This window comes from Odocoileus virginianus, chromosome 31 (assembly GCF_023699985.2).
Source record: "Odocoileus virginianus isolate 20LAN1187 ecotype Illinois chromosome 31, Ovbor_1.2, whole genome shotgun sequence".
Lineage (NCBI taxonomy): Eukaryota > Metazoa > Chordata > Mammalia > Artiodactyla > Cervidae > Odocoileus > Odocoileus virginianus.
The window spans coordinates 25743276-25758983 of NC_069704.1; the positions used below are offsets into that span (position 1 = coordinate 25743276).

Below are 15708 nucleotides of genomic sequence, written 5' to 3' on the forward strand. Positions count from 1 at the left end.
AGAAGTGGCAAGAAATCATGCACTTTCTATATATATATATATATGTTTGTGTGTATCACACACATATATATAATAGCAATAGAGTGAGCTCAGTCTTTTTCAGAGGACAAAAATTGTAGGATATTTCCACTGAAGTTACGGATAATGCAGTGCTCTGTTATGTCATCATGGAGTCTAGTGCTGAAAGGGCCTCAAGAAGGAGAACATACCTCAAAGTCAGTCAGAGGGGAATTCTTTCATCAGCCAAGTATGAAAAGTACTTCACTCCTGGTCTGGTAAGAGAAGTAATCAAGACAATACATGTGCTCAGCCATGGTTGTTAAGTTCTGAATGTGTGCAGCTTTGGCCCTTTCCACTCTGCTGAGCTGAATTTTTTACAGGCCTGTAACTTCTTCTAGTAGGTAGACTTCTATCCTCTGGGCTACAGAGAACTCTTTACCAGTTCATACTGGAAGGCAGAATCCTGCTGACCTTGAGATTTTCCTCCCACATTCCTCTTAGAAACCTCCTATCTGCCTGCCTCCATCCCTTGGTCATTCTGAACCAACAGTGTCAGGGCTGCCTAGAGCCTGGCCAGCTGACTACTACTCAGCCTGCAACTCAGACTGCTCATTAGGAAATCCTAATCACAAAGCCAAATCTTTATCATCAGGATCTCAAGAGCACTAAGCTAAAGAAGTACAAGACAAAGATCATGTGCTTTTTTCCCCCACTTTTATTCAAATAAATACAAAACCTGTATACAGCTTGATTAATCACACCGTCTCTCTTTCTCAGACTGGTGCACTTAGATTTTAGACACGCACTGCTGTGGTCACAGCACGGCCGTGCAGGATCTACCCTCTAATCCGTAATGATGATTTCAGGAGCACAGGCCGAGAGCCACTTGTCAGATGAGCCATGGTGGCACCTGTCCATTTAGACTGACAAAGATGAGGATAAATGTCTTTTTAAGTATAAAATACATATCTTTATAATGTACCTTTGGATAAATGTAATTGTTTTCTCCCTGTCTTTCCCAGATCAGGCACTTGAAAAGAAGAAATGTCAGGAATGGGCAAACCAATTCACTAAAATTCACTGGATTTGATTTCCTAAAAATTCAAACAGTATGGCATTTGCCACTAGTTAGTAAGACCAATAATGACAGACATTTTTGATGTGCTAGAGTTGATTCAGAAATGTACAAGTTGGAGAAATTTCATTTCTTGTAAATCAGTTACTCTCTCTGAAATTCTGTCTTTAAGATTAAGTAGTAGCTTTAGTTTGAAACTGGTTTAATATCATTTTTATTGGGGAAAAAAAGAGAGGCTTGGCTTCTTGTGCCCCACATATTCACTTAAATAGTATTTAATGACTTTGATTACTGATAGTTTGGTCTATAAGGAACTAAATAATTTAGGCAATTACTTCCTCTTATCTAAAACCAGTAGGGTGAATGCAACCTACAATGAGTCAAATTCAATTTAAAGATCTAAATTCTCACAGAAAAGCAACCAAAGATAAAGCCCTAAGGCAACTGGGTCTATGCAACAGCAGATTTAGGACACGTGGGCTGGTGCTATGCTATCACAACACCAGCATGAACAGAACTGCCTCTGGGGAGTGGCTGTGGCTATGGCGCCCGCCGCTGTAAGACAGTTCTGCTGGAGTCCCACAGCTTCCTACACTGCTTGTCACCGATCCTACTTTCTCTATAAAGATGCTGCTCAGCTCAGCAACAGCCCAGGAGAGTGGGAATAAGGCTTCATGTGTTAAGAACTGTTCCTTCCGCCTGTGACAGCAGCAGTCAGTGAGGCTGTCAGGAAGCCTGACAAAGAGCAAGCCTATTTCCTACAATAAAAAGTCCCAAACACTGTGCTGTCAATCCTTCACCATAAAACTAAAACACTTACAAAAATAACACATTTGAGACTTTTTGCCACATTTACAAAAGGAAAAAACAAAAATTCAAACAACTGTAAAAAAAAATCCTTTAAAATGTTGTAACAATAGCCTTCTTATAACAAATATCATACAGTTTAAGACACTTGGTGACTTCCTTAAGGTCATGTATCAGGGCATACACAATAAAGTTTTACTATTAAAATTATATATTTTGTAAACAGATAATTCCATCAATAAAGAGAAGAGCTCCATCAATAAAATAATTGTTTTGGAAAGAAGAGTTATAACTTTTTCCAAAATGTCAAAAAAGAATAAGGATGTAAACACCACATTCTTAAAATATTAATACAACAATATTAATTCAGTTAAATAAATACATAAATAAAAGAAATGGCACCAACTTTATGGCAATTTTTTAACATAAAAATGTAACTGAAGGATATTTTAAAATAAATAATTGCTCCAAACAGGAACAAGCATTTCTGAGCACAAACTGAGAGCATCTGAAATAAAGTGCTATGAAATGAGGCAGTTCCGCACTTCAGTTTGTTCAGCTATGAGCAGGAATGCCACCCAGATCTTCAAGTCTGAAACAGTCATGAAGGGAAAGTCAGCGTCACTAAATGCCAGGCTCAGGGCTATCTTTTGTCATTTTTCTTTTTTCTTCCAGTGTGTGCTTAAATATTTTCTTCAGGGTGTTGTAGACTATTGGTCCATTTTCAGAATCAAAATTAACCTAGTGATAAAGAAAATTTATATTCAGTTTACTATAACAGGAATTGAGGATACTATAACCAGTCTTTATTCTGGGAGAAAAGAAAGGGGATGGAGAAAAACAAAGACTTACAAACAAAATTACATATAATTAAAAAGGACACACAATACAGTTCACATATTAGCTTAAATTAAAGTACTACATTAGAACTGCCAGTTATGTCAATACTAAACTTATGAATGAAAACTAAAACAATTAAACCTAGTGCCTGGATAGGTACTGTACTCATGAGGCAAGCCAACAGTGAGTGTGATGGGGGTTTTGAATCCAGAGACTAATCACGGCTGGCCTAAGGGAAAAGTCTCCTTATTAAAACAGTGCACACCAGCTTAAGTGTTGCACTGAGGTGACCTGAATAGGAAGCCTAGTTCTCTGTAAGCAACTGTAGCCTCGTGTCACATCTAACCTTTCTGTAAAATGGAGATCACAACATCCATCTCCTTAGGATTTCTGTGAGTACAAAATATGAAGATCTAACACGGGCATGACACATGTAAAAACCTCTCTGTAAAAGTTAATTTCCTTTCCCACTGGTGGGAAGGCACCATGTACACATATTTGGATTTTTTTATCCAAGTTCACTGTTTTGCAGGGTTGCAATGACATTAGGACAGAGAACCAGAGCAATCACCACACCTCCATCCTACTCCCACTGCCAAATGTGCAACTCCTTAGGAAAAGATCTGTACTCCATGACCAGTGATCCCTTCCCTTCTGGAGGAAGACAGGAAGGCCATGCCCTCCAGGGGGGCTGGGAAGGGTCTCACACAACTTGTGGACACTGGCAGAAGACATGACAGTGTTGGGTCAAACAACTTTATGACTGAAGGCAGCACACGCTCCATAATCACATGGGTTCCCTTGCCTTCCAAGCCCCCTGGGGGTGATGCAGAGCGGCACAAGTGGAGGCCACACAGCAAGGAGTCTGCCTCACCACTGAGGAACTCCCCAGTGTCTGATGAGGGAGCTGTGCCAAGGCTGCTAAGCTGTGGCCTGAAGGAAATCTTATCTATTACACTGGAAGCAGATGCTACACAGATTTCCTTGATGAGCTAGTCTGGAATAAAAGCTATCAGGGCCTCTATTCCTAAGACTGTACACAAGGGGAGAGACCTAAGAACAGTCTTCTAACATTTTTATAGACAGATTTGGAACAACCAGTATATTTAACTTTTCATTAGTATTGCTATGAAAGGTCAATAGAAGTTGTAAAGAATTCCTACTGCTTTCAGGGAGATCAGTATTAAGGACTTATTTTTAATTAAATTCAGAAATTTAACTTTATCTTAATCTTGTTTTGTCTATGCTATCTGAAAAACTTAATATTAGTAATGGCCTGAACTGCATACTTTGTTACACACCAAACCACAACCCTCCCCACAGAGCAGGTAATCTCTGGGTCTATGAAAACATAAACACAGTTGTAACAGATCACATAGTTTGGTTTTGATGTGCTAACTCTGAAACAGTCACAAAGAGACTGACTAAGAGGATGAAAGTGGTTAGTGCTGTAAAGCTCTAGATGAAGAAAAAAGCTCCTGATGAGGAACAAAGAAATCTGTAAGAAGGACATCACTTTGGAAAGAGTGGATGGGGAAAGAGATTGGTGAATGAGTACAAATAACAATTGCTATTAATATGTTTGCCAAAGATGCTGTCATCAAAAAACAGGGTTCTTTGTTTAATGATATTTTGGTATCACATGCAAGAGACACAAAACAAATTAGCTGAGGGGAACCTTTTCTCTTGGCATGAAATCTGGCATCTTTCTTCAGTCAGGAAAGACTGCTGCAGGACAAAAGGATGTGCATGGTAAGGAAACTTCGCTTAGAATTTGCCAACCCAGACACGGTACTGAACTGCCAAAGCTGGATGTTAAACTCTCAATAGGTGGTTTCTTGTTCAGACCCAAGGTAGAACTGGTTCAAGAAGAAAAGATTCTCTACTAGGGTTAGAATTCTACTAGGCACATGATTTAAAAATATTTCCTCAACACTCAATTGTTTCCCTCTACATAAAAGTTCTTTGTTTCAAAGTTTGCCTTCAAAAAGCCCACGGTTCAGCCTTTTCTTATATCATTGTTAGGAAACTGGTATTTTTTAGCCAAAAGTCTATAACTTTCATGAAATGTCAAACATATTTCCATTAAAGGGAAACATGGTCAAAAGTTTTATTTTAGAGAAGGCTGATGACCTCTGGATTCTGATTTACTAAGATTATGCTGACTGTGGTCTGAAGTGGAAAGGAGGAGTGCAACCCACCTTAGTGAAAGCTTTAATGGCGCGGGCAAGAACAGCTTCCTCCACATCTGCAGGAATCGTCTGCAGGCTCACTATGCAATGCAACACGCAAAGAATAGTTTGTTGCTGGCCCTGTTTTGCAGAAATCAAAATCAAACAAGTTGTCTGAAAAATGCCTCAAGAAATAAACTCAAAACAACTGCTGAGCCAAGAACTGGTTTGCAATCAAGTATTCACTACCTCAAATACTAAACTATCTACCAAGGGCTCTACCAGTGTTTACTGTTATATATTAATCTGAACAGCTTTCAGGAGATAATATCAAAGCTGGTTGTTTATTACACAAAATATAGCTGAATCTGAAGATAAGTGCAACTTTTAATCAAACACCTTCCATGCAGTGTACTGAAGACGATTCATTCTTGCTGTTTCTAGACACAGTCACACTGAAGTAGATGCTGGCACCTCACGCAATATGTGTACAGACAGCTGAGTACTCAGCACTCAGTACCTTCATCATGTCCTGCCAGTTGCACACAATACTGAATGGGGAAGGACAGAAGAAGAAAGACTACCACAGTCCTCCAGGAACATGCTAAAGCATAAGGTCCCTGAAGAATGTGTCCCCAGCTTAACTCTTAACACTTGTTTCCTTTGGAGAAGCAAAGGAGAAACCCCATCACTGGAGCAATTTGCCTCCAACACACCCTGTCCACTGAGTCACTCACTAATTTTACTTCTGAAAATCTACTCCCAGGACATAATCTGAAATGCAGAAAAACATGCAATCACAAATTATCATTACAGTGATCTGTATCAAAACTCTAAATAATGTAAACACCCTGAATGTAAGGACTGAAGTGAATAATGTGGAAATAGCACAATGAGACAGAAAGGTACAGGACTTCGGTGCCAGAGTTTGAATCCTGCTCTGACACATGCTGCACGCTGTGGGCAGACTGCTTCACATTCCCTCTTCTGAAAAGTGGGGCCTCTACCTCTCTGAGCAATGGAGATGAACAAAGGTGAAAACAGAAATTATGACCTAGCAAGGGCCTGGCCCACTGCCACCCAATCAGTGAAAGTTAACTGCCTTCCTTATCCCTGCTCTGGATTCATCTCTGTCATTCAAATGCTCATGGGCATCACACAACTGTGCACAAATGCCTGTGTGTATCTCTGTGTGTCTATATTAAGCAGTAGTTAGTAGCAGAAGATTTAGAAGCAATGAAATGTTTATACCACAGCATAGCAGATTACTCAAGGCTGATTATGAGGTAACATTGTTTCCTAAAACAAAACAAATCCTATTTACAGATGAAAATTTAATATATCTACATGGTTAAAAATATTAAATTGTATAAAAGAATCTACAGTGAAAAGTCTCTCTTGCTTTCTAGATCCACTGTCTCTGATTACTATTCTCTAAAGGCAACCATCATTATCAGTTCCTTATTTTTCCTTCTATATTTTATACATACACAAACTACACACATAAATGTATATGTGACACACACCCTTTTTAAAGAAATACAAATGCATGTATATTCCAACCCACTTCAGTTAGTCACATTATATGCTCACAGTAAATAAGTAGAAACAAATACCTGAAAATGAGAAAGTGATTAGTTATATCTCATGTTAGAGCATTATCTACCCATTTAAGTTTACATTTATGAAAAACACATGGAAAAACATCTATGTTATAATTCTGAGCAAAAATGAAGTATAACATTTTATGTGAAATAATTTTTACCAAGTTAACATATGTATTGATAAGACTGAAAGAAAAAACTTTAAAATGTTTCAATGAAAATGTTTAAAGTAGCTCTCCTGACTCATTTGATGTCGGGAAAGATTGAAGGCAGGAAGAGAAGGGGACAACAGAAGATGAGATGGTTAGATGGCATCACCGACTCAATGGACAGAGTTTGGGTAAACTCGGGGAGTTGGTGATGGACAGGGAGGCCTGGTGTGCTGCAGTTCATGGGTCGCAAAGAGTTATACATGACTGAGCGACTGAACTGAACTGAAATGAACCTGTATGGGTATTTTCCCATTTTATTTTTGTATCTTCTGAATGTTTATATTGGGGGTGCATTTCTTCCCTTACTTTGGAAAATTTTAAATTAGACCTCAATATGGAATTCTGTGAGATTCCTCTTTTTAAAAATGGTTATTTTTATTGTGTAAAACTTGTACTGAGAGCCTCAGTTAACGTCATCAACTGTTCAACAGCTATTTTACCTTTTCTAATAAGAACAGTGCTTCCGAGGCATCTGCACATCTGTCAACCAACATGTCCATGTCCTCTTTGGTTATCACAGGCTCCTTTAGCTGCTCCACCCAAGACCACATCAAACTGCACAGGATGAAAGGATCCTTTTCGCCACATATTCTTTCCCAAGCTCCGTCTCGGGAATTTAGTTCTTTCTAAAAAGGAAAGGAGAAAGAAAAAGAAAGAGAAAGGAGAGAGGACAGGACAGAAGAGGAGGGAAAGGAACAGAGAGGGGGAGGGACAAAGTGCGGGAGAGAGGAGGGCAGGGAGGCATGGTTTGACATCTGATGAGCCTTAGGCTCTCCAGGAGAGTCAAGTCTCAGGCTCTGAGGTGGGGACTGGGACCCCTCCCAGTGGTCCCCCTTTCACTCAGGACCCTGGGCTAAGACGTTTAATTTCTCTAAGCCTCAGTTTCCCTTTGCGAAGTTCATCCCCACCCCACTGGTAGGATGACTAAACTGAGAGGGCTGTTAAAGCTCCTGATACTGAGAAGGCTTAGTTAACCCGAGGTCTCCATTTCGTTCAGAAAATACAGAAACAATTCAGGAAGGAACCTTTCTTTTCAGGCTCCTTAGAACAAAACAAATATTTACTGCAAGGAAGTTGAATGGTAAATGAAAAAGTATAAAAGTGCCAAAAAGTTAATTAATAAAAAAAAAGAAAAAAAAAAGTTAATTAATGTGGTATATATAACCTATTTCTTTCAAATTCCTTTTTAGAATCCCATGTAAAATTTACCAAGTCCTGCATTCTGAATTTGATAGGGTAAAACAACTAGGAAGTTTTGCCAATACTCCAAATGCCTGGAGATAATTTAAGGAGATTTTAAAACTTTACCTCACAGAGAGTATGGGGGAAGGTAAGGTAGCTATTTTTAATTCTGAGAGGGTTCAGATTTATGTTTTAATAAATAAAATACATGTTTGCAATAGTAATAAGCAGAATAATTACCACCATTCATTCATTCACCCCACCTAATATTCATAGAATACTTATAGTATGACAGGAATGATGACACAAGACTTTTCTCTGCTTCTTATAGCAACCCAGCATGGAGGTCTCCTTTACTGATGAATGTACTGGGAAGTTCATAAATGAAGAAGTAACTTGCCAGAGCCCAAACTAAGAGAGCACATTCCCAACCCAGATCTGCTCTACCCCAGTCTGTGATGTTTTTCTCATGCTATCAGGGTCCTCCAGCACTGGTTTCTCTTTATTTTCTCATAAATAAGTCCAAACTTTTAGTTATGCATAGTCCTTCATATCTCATAGATCATGTACATAGCAGAGTAGCTTTTATTCAATTTTATGTTATGCAGAAATAACACGACTCAAAGACCCCCTTAGTAAAATGACCATTACATCATTATTGTTTTCTGAAAGTTTCCAATAGGGCTAGGAAAAACATCAGGGATGATAGAAAGTATTAAACACGTGAACCGTATCCTGGCTCTGCTACATTCAGACCATGTGACCTCAAGCACATCACTTGACCTCTGTGAGTTTCCCCACCTGTGATACTTAGTTTGTAAGTACTCAAAGATTAACAAAGAACTTGTAAATAGTATCATCAGTCTCACAGGATTACTGTGAAAATCACATGAAACAACGTGAAAGGGCCTAAGGGGTGCGTGGAATTCAACTGATTTTCTTTATTCCTGAAAGACCCACAGTAAAATCCAGGAAGGAAGAAAGGCAAACCTATCCAAAGGACAGAGCTGTATCTACATCTAGAAAATGCTTTTGTATACATTATGTGCTCAAACAGTTCAGTCAAGTCGGGCAGACCCACGATGGGGTGGTGAGCTGCAGAGCCTGAAAGCAGGGGTTCTGGGGCTAGCTACTGTGGCTCAGTTATGCGGAGGAGACCCATCCACTGAGTGGAATGCTTGTTCAGCTTGGAGTACGAAATAAAGAAAATATTTCATGTTGGAAGACAGCAATACGTTTAACTGTTGATTAAGCAAAACACTACAATTCTGATGAAAAAATCATGCGTGGAAGTGCTCTCCTCCTGGTCATACAGTTAGGCTCCATGCCTCCTCTTCTTGCCTCTGCATCTGGAAGGCCTGACCTCCTGGAAAGTGTACACACCTTGCTTGATTAGTGGTAGGAGATGGAAAAGCAGCTACAAATAATTCATGGTACATTATGGGCTAACAAGCCAAAATATCACTGAGCGAGGTCTCCTCAGGTCAGCCCCAGATTTGGGCAGTTTACCATAACTAGGTTCATAAGGCCTGTCTTCTCTCTAATCAGCTGCTCATTCTAGGCAGAGAGCATGATTTAAGACTGCTCCCTCATGAAAGTACAACACAAAATGATATTAAAGTTTAAAATGTCACATTCTAATTTAACTAAAAGCCAAGAAATAGAGCTTAGGGACTCAATCTCAGATAAAACTAGTGGACAAAGGGGCTCTGTGGCCACTCTCATTTGCTTTCTGGAATCCAACACCTGCCTTGTTTGGGTGGGCTGGGGAGGGACTGCTGAGCAGTCAGCATTCATCACTATCCTTCTGTCCTTACTTGATACTTGGGTTAATAAGCTTTGGGAAAGAATTGTCTCTATTTCATTTTATCTCTCAGCTCGGGGTTCTCAAAGTGTGGTTCCCTGCTAGGGCTCAGGTTAGAGATGCTTTAGGTCAGTTCCTACAGTTTTCTATCCATCTGGCCATCAGTCCCACAGGCCCAGCAAGGAAGAAGGAAACTATTGCCATCAATCACTTTCATTGCCATGTTCAGTCAAGCACCCTGATGAGTGCTAAGCACTAAGTGCTTTCGTTCACAGAGACCGAAATGAACCTATACAAGAGACCTGTGTCTGTTGTTTCAATGACAGCAATTTGGTATTACAGTTGAGTAACTTGACGTTCAAAAGTTATGTATTATACCAACATGTCTTCAAATTCCTGAAAACAAATGAACTTGGGAAAATGTATTACTTTTGCTCTGACAAAAATATTTCCTACTCATAAATAATTAAATGAAATACAAATACCTGCCACATCTCTACCTTCTTTTTCACTTCCTCCTTTTCTGCAGTATCATTTAAATTAGCCAGGGCTTTGGCTGCCAGTATTCTCCTTGCTTCAACACTCAACTCAGACTGTAAAGCCATATGTGCAGCAACTTCAGACAGGTATTTGCTGTTCTGAGTTTCATTCCCCAAGAACTGTGCTTTGGGACTGGACCCACAGTCAACAGGGTGGCGGCAAGTCTCACCATCCTCTGCAACAGAGCTTGGGCCACAACCACCATGACTTTCACACTCATAATGGTACACTTTCTGTTGAGAACAGTTTGGTTCCTTAGGAATATTTGCAAAGTTTGGTGCAACTGGCTCCCCAGGGTTGTATGAACCTGCAATTCCTGAAGAGAAGGTTCTGCTTCGCTGTACTTCCTTTGGAACGCTCGTCCTATGGAACATTGATGACCCATCATCTTTAAGTCCCTCTGGGATTCCAAATTTAGTGTGATTCCAGAAAGAAAATGTATTGCGGACCAGCGTTTCCTTATTTAAATCTAGCTGTGGAGACTGTGGGGAGTAACAATGGCTTATGTGCTTCTGCTGCCTGGGATTATGGCAAAGCAAGGCCTGGGCAGGCACTGTCCATGGAGTCCTCCCTTGCTCCAGAAGTGACTCCGCCCTTTTTAAATCTGAGTCACTGTAGCTGAGCTGCCTTTTCAGATGAGCCAGGGGCTGAAGACACTCGACATTCCGCCTCTTCCAAAGAGGGTCCAACTCTTGCTCACTGGAAAGAACCACATCCTTATTCTCAAAATCCATCACCACTGCACTGGGGGTGAAAGAGTCTGATGCATCACTATCATGTCTCAGTAACTCCTTATCAAGCTGCCTTGTGATCATCTCAGAAACAGTCTTTTCAATTTCAGCTGAGAGGCCAGGTATGTCTGCCACTTTTTCTGTCACCACTGGCCTGTTCTCAGCTAAGTCCAGCAGCAATTTGCAAACGAGGTGGATAATTTTTGGTATGTGTTTCAGAAGTCGTGCCTCATATCCGTGAAGCATGTGTCGCTGACGAATGAGATACTGTGCTAAGGTGACAGCATGTGCCTTGGGGTCACAGCAAGAGAATATATTGCGAAGAGGAATCAGAAACTGAGTAAATTCCCTTACACAGAGTAGCTGTCCTCGAGTTTGTATGGAATTAGGTCGCTTTGCCCGAACAAATATAATTGCTTGGTCAGCAGTCATTCTTGTTGCAAAAACTAAGTAACAGGCTATTAAAACACCTAAACAATGAAGAAATGAAGATTGGCATGAGAAAATTTTATATTTTTATTTATTCTCTTTGATAATTTTAAAATTTGAATATGTATTAGGAAACCATATAAATAAAGGAACATTTTAAGAACAATGATAACTTTTAAACTTTTGGTACAGGGGTTCACCTATTTACTTGTCTCTATGGTAACCCTCCCCCTGACTGAGAACCCTTGGTCACCTCTGTAGCCCAGGGCAAGCACAAGCACTGCCACAGTGAACCTGAGTAGGTGTGGAGTGAGGGAGGATGGCTGAGTGTGGAGGGCAATGACTGAATGAACTGATGACCTGGTTCATTTACCCTCATTATGCCCAACTCCAACATGGAAGAAAGACAATACTGCTTTCCACTTTGAACAGTTCTTAAAAATTTCTATTCAATCACTCCATACATTCTGCTTGGAACTTCCCACCCCTTTCATCTTTGACATCAACTGGTGGCACATTCCAGACCTGCATTTTCCCCACTTGGGTATTTTTATCTTTGGCAACTATTCATTTTCACAATCTATTTTCTCTCTTGAAGTTTCTTCTTTAAGACTAAACTAATGCCTAAACTAATATATATTTTCCTCTAGATCATAGATACTTTTCTATAAGTATTTAATATTAAGGAAGACCACATTAATAGTGTAAAAATTATGTACTATCATTAATACTAAACTGAAATAATAAAAATGTGATAAATTAATTTAAATAAAACAATTAACATCAAGTAAAAGGCAAATCAAAAGACATCTATGTGATTCATGAAGGTTCTGAATCTCATTACATGTGAAAATCAGAACCTCTGAAAAATGCCTGTTTTCCTAATATGAGGTAAGGTCCAACATATCTTTTTCACTAGGATAAGGCAGTTCTTTAGGATAAGTATGATATATCTGCAGAACTATCACATGGAATCCCTAGAACAGTGAGATCTTGGCTCAACCATGAGAGCTGACAACCTGGAGCAGAACTATGTCCCCATCTGAAGATGCACCCCAGTAAGTGGGAAGGCCAGTGTTAAGTACATGGGTACATTGTAAACAGAGTAAAACTCTGGTGTCTGGCTGGATTAGATGACCAATGAAGAGTCCATCCTTTTTGTGCCCTAGTATCAGCATTGCACTGATATTCTGCTGCATTTTAAAGTAAAATCATTGATTTTTACACAGAATTGCAGGCACAGTTAAGACTCTACAAACAAAATCCTTATAGCCGTGGCTTTAAATCATGGTCCTGCCACTTATTAGTTACAGCAAATTAACCTCCTTCAAAACTTAGTGTTGCTAACAACTTAAAAAGATTATTGGATGAAACAATGCTTGCTATTTCCATTATTATTTTGGTTAAGGAAGATAAGATTTTAAAGAGACATGTATTAAAAACAAAAGTATTGACTTTTTTCCTTGAAAGAAGAAAATCAGAAAGGTCATTCAGCTAGCTATGGAAACCCACCTATTTCTCAATATGATGCAGTTTTAACTCTAAACCATTCAAAAAATACTCTCATGGATATATGGTCACTGAAACTATCTATTTAAGATATTTCAAGTATCTTTTACTGACTTGCCATTTGACTCCAAACCTTCGATAGGAATTTGAAAACTATCCTTAAGAACTAGGAAATATTTTTCCTTATATGTTTATATACACAGAAAGGCAATAAAACCACCCCCTAGAATTTACCTGTTCGACCAAGCCCTGCATGACAATGGATAGCTACTTTTCCTTCTTGTAAGGCAAATGTCATCACCTTCACCATATCTAAGATGGTGGTAAGGGACGCTACACCATAATCCTTCCATCCAAAGTTGTAGAAATAAACTGGACAATGAGAAAGAACAAGAAGAAATCAACATATAGGAGAAATACTTGCAAATATATTTGAAAAAACTGAGTGAAGTCATGACAGTATATAGCTGTAAAACACGCAGATCTCACTAGATGTGTAGACCTAAAATAACAGGCTTTTCCCATTTCCAGTAAAGTTACTGTTTGCATTTCTTAAAAAGCATATTCTGTATTATTTAACACATTTCCTGCTGAAACTCAGAAATAATTAATGAAAAGCAGGATTATACATTAAAGTTGATGACCTATGCCAAAATTACTCTACCATGGAGGGAAAGCATGCAACTTTGTTTAAGCATTGAAACATGTCTGACTGACTGATAAATGACATGGGGTGGTACATACAGATTTTTCTAACTAGTGGGATAAAAAAGTGAACACGAACTTCAGGTTGTAGAAGTGGCACAGTCTGGTCCCTTCCAGCTTGGTGTGAATGACACATGTTCAGTGGATTCTACGCTGTAGCTCCTGTGACAGAGCTTCTGGACTCGTCACAGACAGAATCCCCGCATCCTGCCCACAGGGTAGAGCTATGCGGTAGGTAAAAGCACAAATAAGTCGTGGGTTCTAATCCTGTTGCTATATTTTGTTGTGTAATCCTGGGCAAGTCAGAACTTTCTCAGTCTGTGTGACCTCATATGTGAAGCAGAACAACAACTACACACACACACACACACACACACACACACACACACACAGAGTTAAATGTTCATTTATTTATTTGGCTGTGCTGGGTCTTGGTTGCAGCATGTGGGATCTACTTCCCTGACCAGGGATGGAACCTGGGCCCCCTGCATTGGAAGCACAGTCTTAGCCACTGGACCATCAGGGAAGTCTCAGAACAACTGTATTACATGACTGCTTTAAGGATTAAATGAGAAGACAGGTCTGACATACTGTTTATATTAATTATCAGGTATTATTTCTACAAGGTCTTCTCTCAAGATCTCTCTCACAGGAAAAAAGAAATTCTGTACTTTCAACACCAATACTAAATAAGATATTTAAAGACAAAGTTATCTCATCTTCACTTTTTAGAAGCCCTACTACTATGCATGAACTTTGCTTCCATCTCCTTTTTAATCTAAGAACTGAGCAGACAAAAGTCTCTGAGTTCTGTCCTTGGTAATGTATGGAGAAGAGGTTGGAAAGACTTACTGCCAGCCTCCATGAAAGCTTCAGGAAGGTATGTGAAGCCACTTTCTTGTTCCAGAGGGTTCCCACAGCTGGCATGCTCACCAGGACGCTGAAGGTTAATGATACTTTTTATGCCATGGCTTAAAGGAAAAAGAAAAAAATTAGTTATATTGGGGAGGTAGTGTTAACAAAAAAATAACCATTTTTGGTATTAATAAAGATTACTCTTAAAACTTTATCTTACTTGAAATAAGTTCTTCACATTTCTGTTGGTAAAATGAAAGCACTTTTCTATTTGAAGTCAAAAGCAGTGGAAAAGAAGACATAAGCTGGCTTATTACAGTGGGTAAACATGCAACATTTACCTTCGGAACTGCTCAATGATACAGAACTTCTCCAGGACCTCAGTGGATGGGCGTGCCATGGCCAGGATATTATCAGTGACCCTACAGATGGGAGGAGGGGCTGATGAAATGCATAGAACTGAGAAAGCAAGATATCAAGCCCTTACTTTTTCTATGACTTCAATAATACTGTAAGGTAAGAATCTCCTTATACAAATCTGGCTTCAATTCTGTATTATGATTACGGCTCTAAGAAACCCTCACTTCTTAAATCCTGGAAACAATTCCAGAACATAATGTATTTATGGACTCTAGCAAAGTATCCTCAAGGACTTTCATGAGATTCTAGTGGATATGACAGAATGATGGAGAAACCTCACTGGCAGCAAAAGTAACTTCCTGGATTAGTTATCCAGAGGTTACTGACTAAATGAGGAGGGCCAGCTGGGAGGCATTTTTAGTTACTTATTTATGTGTACCTCAGTCATCTAATGTGTTGAGTGAGGGTAATAACGCCTGCCTCATAGGGTTGGCGTGAGAATTCAATATGATGTGACTGTAAAGTCTTTTAGCATAAATCCCAGCATGTGGTTATGCATAAATGCTGAGTTATTGTAATTTAGGAAAAAATATCACTTTGGAGTCAGTCAGGCCTGGTTTCAAATGCTGGCTTTTCTATTTTCCAGCTGTGCAGCAAATTACTTAGTCTCTCTGGACTTCAATTCCTTATCAATAACATGACACTAACAATGCCTACTTAAAAGGGTTTTATGACCATAATAATTGAAAATGTCTATCACTGTGACTGGCCTGTAACCAAATGGATGTTTACTGAGTGTACACATGGATAGAGGCCCAGTAAATGGCTGTCACTCTCACTAGGGCTCTAACTTCCCTCTGTTCTGATCAGATTTCTCACCAGTG

The 15708-nt window shown here is 39.3% G+C and overlaps 1 protein-coding gene across 6 annotated transcripts in view; it reads right to left on the bottom strand.

Moving 5' to 3' along the window:
- Positions 1-697: 697 nt before the first annotated feature.
- The window catches only part of PTPDC1 (protein tyrosine phosphatase domain containing 1), a 54633-nt gene continuing 39622 nt past the window's right edge, over positions 698-15708 (bottom strand). For 4 of the 6 annotated variants that reach the window (XM_070459431.1, XM_070459432.1, XM_020871950.2 and 1 more), the window contains 7 exons: positions 14806-14886; positions 14462-14580; positions 13139-13276; positions 10181-11436; positions 7150-7335; positions 4924-5034; positions 698-2623 (listed from right to left, as the gene is read on the bottom strand). In XM_070459431.1, the coding sequence (XP_070315532.1) occupies positions 2507-2623; positions 4924-5034; positions 7150-7335; positions 10181-11436; positions 13139-13276; positions 14462-14580; positions 14806-14886 (2008 nt within the window). In that variant the 3' untranslated portion in view covers positions 698-2506. The remainder of the gene's footprint in view (positions 2624-4923; positions 5035-7149; positions 7336-10180; positions 11437-13138; positions 13277-14461; positions 14581-14805; positions 14887-15708) is intronic. The other 2 variants (XM_020871949.2, XM_070459430.1) reach the window with 2 other exon arrangements.